General features: G+C 38.9%; 1 protein-coding gene across 1 annotated transcript; it reads right to left on the bottom strand.

The window, feature by feature from the left end:
- Positions 1-278: 278 nt before the first annotated feature.
- LOC107563534 (gastrula zinc finger protein XlCGF8.2DB-like) lies at positions 279-1,500 on the bottom strand. Its single transcript, XM_016248437.1, has one exon. It carries the CDS (start codon positions 1,498-1,500, stop codon positions 385-387), a length of 1,116 nt encoding a protein of 371 aa, XP_016103923.1. The 3' UTR covers positions 279-384.
- Positions 1,501-4,009: the final 2,509 nt, after the last annotated feature.

Raw genomic sequence — 4,009 nt, 5'->3', positions numbered from 1 at the left:
GACGACAATCAGGTATGGCCACAGGAGTACATATGCACAAAAAAAAGCCTTATGGTGAAATATAAAGAGATGAAGGATGCAAATAAAAGTAAAAGAATAGCCAAGAAGATGTCAATCAGATGTAGCCCACATTTTTTCTTGTCATACTCTTTAACAAAGAACATAAACAGGGTCTCACATTTCTATGACTTTTCACCTGTTTCTGTAATTGTGATGGTAAACAAATGTTTTTATGTCACTGACAACTGAATTGTCTTCCAGAATGAATGCAAAGATTATTGTAGAAATTACTCCTTTTTCTAAACCTCTTGTCACTCTAACAGGAATTTCTTCCCAGAATGAGTTTGCAAATGCCATTTCAGTTTTTGACATGTGAAACTCTTCTCACACTCGAGACACTCCAGTGTGAACTCTCATGTGAAGCTGAAGGGTTATTTTCTGACTGAAACTCTTTGCACACTGTCCGCAGGTGAAAGGTTTCTCTCCGGTGTGAATTCTCAAGTGAACCTTGAGGTGTCCTCCTTTTGAGAAACTCTTTCCGCAGTGATGGCACATGAAAGGCTTTTTTCCAATGTGAATTTTAACATGATTCTTAAGATGATTTGTGTCTGTAAAACTCCTTTTGCACTGATGACATTTAAAACTCTTCTCTCTTGAGTGAATCTTCATGTGATTATTAAGGTTTACATTATGTCTGAAACTCTTTCCACACTGATCACATGTGAATGGCTTCTCTCCAGTGTGAATCCGCATGTGAGTGTTTAGGTTTCCTTTAATCGTGAAACACTTTCCACACTGAAGGCAGGTGAAAGGTTTCTCTCCAATGTGAATTCTCATGTGGGTATTAAGGGTTCCCTTTTCAGTGAAACTCTTTCCACACTGAGAGCATATGTATGGTTTCTCTCCAGTGTGACTTCTTATGTGAGTCTTGAAGTTTTCTTTACGTGAGAAACTCTTCCCACACTGAGGGCAGGTGTAAGGCTTCTCTCCATTGTGAATTCTCATGTGGACGTATAGGTTTTTTTTCAGTGTAAAACTCTTTCCACACTGATCACATTCAAATGGCTTCTCTTCACTGTGAGTGCTCATGTGAGTCTTGAGATCTCCATTTCGTGTAAAACTGTTCCCACACAGTTTGCAGGAGTGAGGTCTCTCTCCAGTGTGAGTTCTCATGTGGGAATTAAGGGTTCTTTTCTGTGTAAAACTCTTTCCACACTGAGAGCATATCAACAGGTTCTTTTCAATGTGAGTTTTCATGTGGACTTTAAGGCTTTCTTTTCCATTGTAAATTTCTCCACACTGTTGGCAGGTGAAAGGTCTCTCTCCAGTATAAATTTTCATGTGGGAATTAAGGTTTGTAGCGAGTGTTTTTGTGTTTTTTGGTGATGAAGTCTTTTCATGTGAGCAACTACTTGATTTTTCTTCAGTTTGAAAATCATGCTCATGACCATTTTGATCTTTCTCTTCCGTTTCATTCAAAATCTTCTCTTTCAACGCCATCAGGTCTGAGGTGAAAAGAGACAAATACAAGTTAAAGGGATAGTTCACCCAAAAATGGAAATGTTATGTTTATCTGCTTACCCCCAGGGCATCCAAGATGTAGGTGACTTTGTTTCTTCAACACATTTGATGATTTTTAACTCCAACCGTTGCAGTCTATCAGTCGTATAATGCATGGCAATGGTAACAAAATCTATGAGAGTAAAAAAAACATGCACAGACTAATCCAAATGAAACCCTGCGGCTCGTGACGACACATTGATGTCCTAAGACACGAAACGATCGGTTTGTGCCAGAAACCGAACAGTATTTACGTAATTTTTTACCTCTAATACACCACTATGTCCAACTGTCTTTGGCCGCGTGCACGGCATCCAGTGCGTGAAGTGTGTACGCGCTCTGGCGTAGTTTATGTTAATGGGTGTGTTGATATCCAGCCGAAGAGCAATCAACCATAACTTCAGGCGAGCAGGCTCAGAAGTTGGGAATACATGGAAAGTCACCACTCCCGAATGAGTTCGCGCGACAGAACATAAATCTTTTAGTTTTAAGTCGGTTTCAACAATCCGGATAAGCACAAGTAAGTACCATTTTGATTAGCCGTCATACCTACAATGACTGTGTAAACAATGAGTGACGTATACGCGTGAGAGATCACTTCCGGCGTTTTTGTAAACTACGCCAGAGCGCGTACACATCTCACGCACCGGATGCCGTGCACACGCCCAAAGACAGTTGGACATAGTGGTGTATTAGAGGTAAAAAATTATATAAATACTGTTCGGTTTCTGGCACAAACAGATCGTTTCGTGTCTTAGGACATCAATGTGTCGTCACGAGCCGCAGGGTTTAATTTGGATTTGTCTGTGCATGTTTTTTTTTTACTCTCATAGATTTTGTTACCATTGCCATGCATTATACGACTGATAGACTGCAACGGTTGGAGTTAAAAATCATCAAATGTGTTCTACTGAAGAAACAAAGTCACCTACATCTTGGATGCCCTGGGGGTAAGCAGATAAACATCAGATTTTCATTTTTGGGTGAACTATCCCTTTAACACCAGTTTAAAGGCATAAAGCAACAGGTATCAAAACATTTAGACATGAAAAGCATCAATTCAAACACGTGCTGGATCCTATACATTCTAATCTACTGAAAAGTGTATAATCTGTAATTTCAGAACCTCTTGTCAATATTGTTAATTCTTTGTTTTCTTTAGGACCCCGTTTCCATTCTTTAGGACCTCCAGCCTCTTGATGGAGGGATGTACCATTACATTGTTTTCCACAATCACATATCTGGTTGTTGCATTCACAAATTGTTTTGTTGGTAATCATAGCCTTCTTTCACCTTATTGCAGGGTCAACAAATAAGCTCCAGCTAGTGCAGAGGTGCCCAAACTTTTTCCTATGAAGGGCCAAAAATAAACATTGCATGATACCAAACTCTATTATATTAAAATTAAAGTTCGCAAGATTCCCATCATTTTTAAGTTCATATAATATTTAAAAATTAATAAATAAAAAGAAAACATTACTCTGTAATCTGCTTAACTAATGCAGTTTTATTTTCAAAGTTGTATAGTTCAATTAAACTTATAGTACAATGAAAACAATCCCAGTTATAGTACGAGTGAGTTCAATGCCTAATACAGCTATTCAAGATAAAAGCCATACAGCCATATGCTTGCAAAAACAGTGACCTCTAATGAGAAAATCAAATGTTTTCCAAATTGGGCTGCAGCTGACTGACTGACAAAGTCAGAATATTATGTAGGTGATAGTTAGTTTGCTTCTTATTTTACACTTGTTCAAGTTCAACAGACTGTAAGTGTGCACAGAGGTAGGTACTGCCAAACACACACAATATCACTTGTGCCTGTTTGCACAGGACTTTTATCAGGAAACTTTGCTGGCAGTGATTTTGAGTGGATCAATATTAACCCTATATCATTATTATATTACGCTATATAAAGAGACTTTCCAAAAGTACTGTTATTGAGTAGTCATCATTAAACCGTTGCGTTCATTCAGCTAACGCTTAAAATCACAGATTCATTTATGAATTAAACTAGGTGCTGAAATTAATTTCAGTGCCACTTTATAAGGCCCAATCAACAATCAACATATGTGTACCTGAGTACCGCTAAAGCAGATGTTTTATTGTATAGTGATCAATCGCGTTGATTCAATGCACTGAACAGCGCTGACGCCAGTCATGGGAAATCCCATTAAATGTTGAAAGGATACTCTGACAAAGATATTGCTTTCTTCCTCTGACAACTGATGGCAAACTGTTTCACAAATATATGACTTGTCCTGAAGAAGGACAGACGCAGGTAAGCGCACACACTCAGATCCTCGTCTCTCTGTGTGTGTGGAGGAGCTTACTGAGCTCATAGTAATTATCTTGACAGGCCAAGCGTCAATGGTATTTCCAGCCTCCCTCATCTCTTATATGGCATGTCGGGCCAAATTAAACGTCACCACGGGCCAACTTTGGCCCG

Source organism: Sinocyclocheilus grahami, unplaced genomic scaffold (genome assembly GCF_001515645.1).
Source record: "Sinocyclocheilus grahami isolate Dianchi unplaced genomic scaffold, SAMN03320097.WGS_v1.1 scaffold878.1, whole genome shotgun sequence".
Taxonomy (NCBI): domain Eukaryota; kingdom Metazoa; phylum Chordata; class Actinopteri; order Cypriniformes; family Cyprinidae; genus Sinocyclocheilus; species Sinocyclocheilus grahami.
This window is presented reverse-complemented; position numbering and strand designations above follow the sequence as displayed.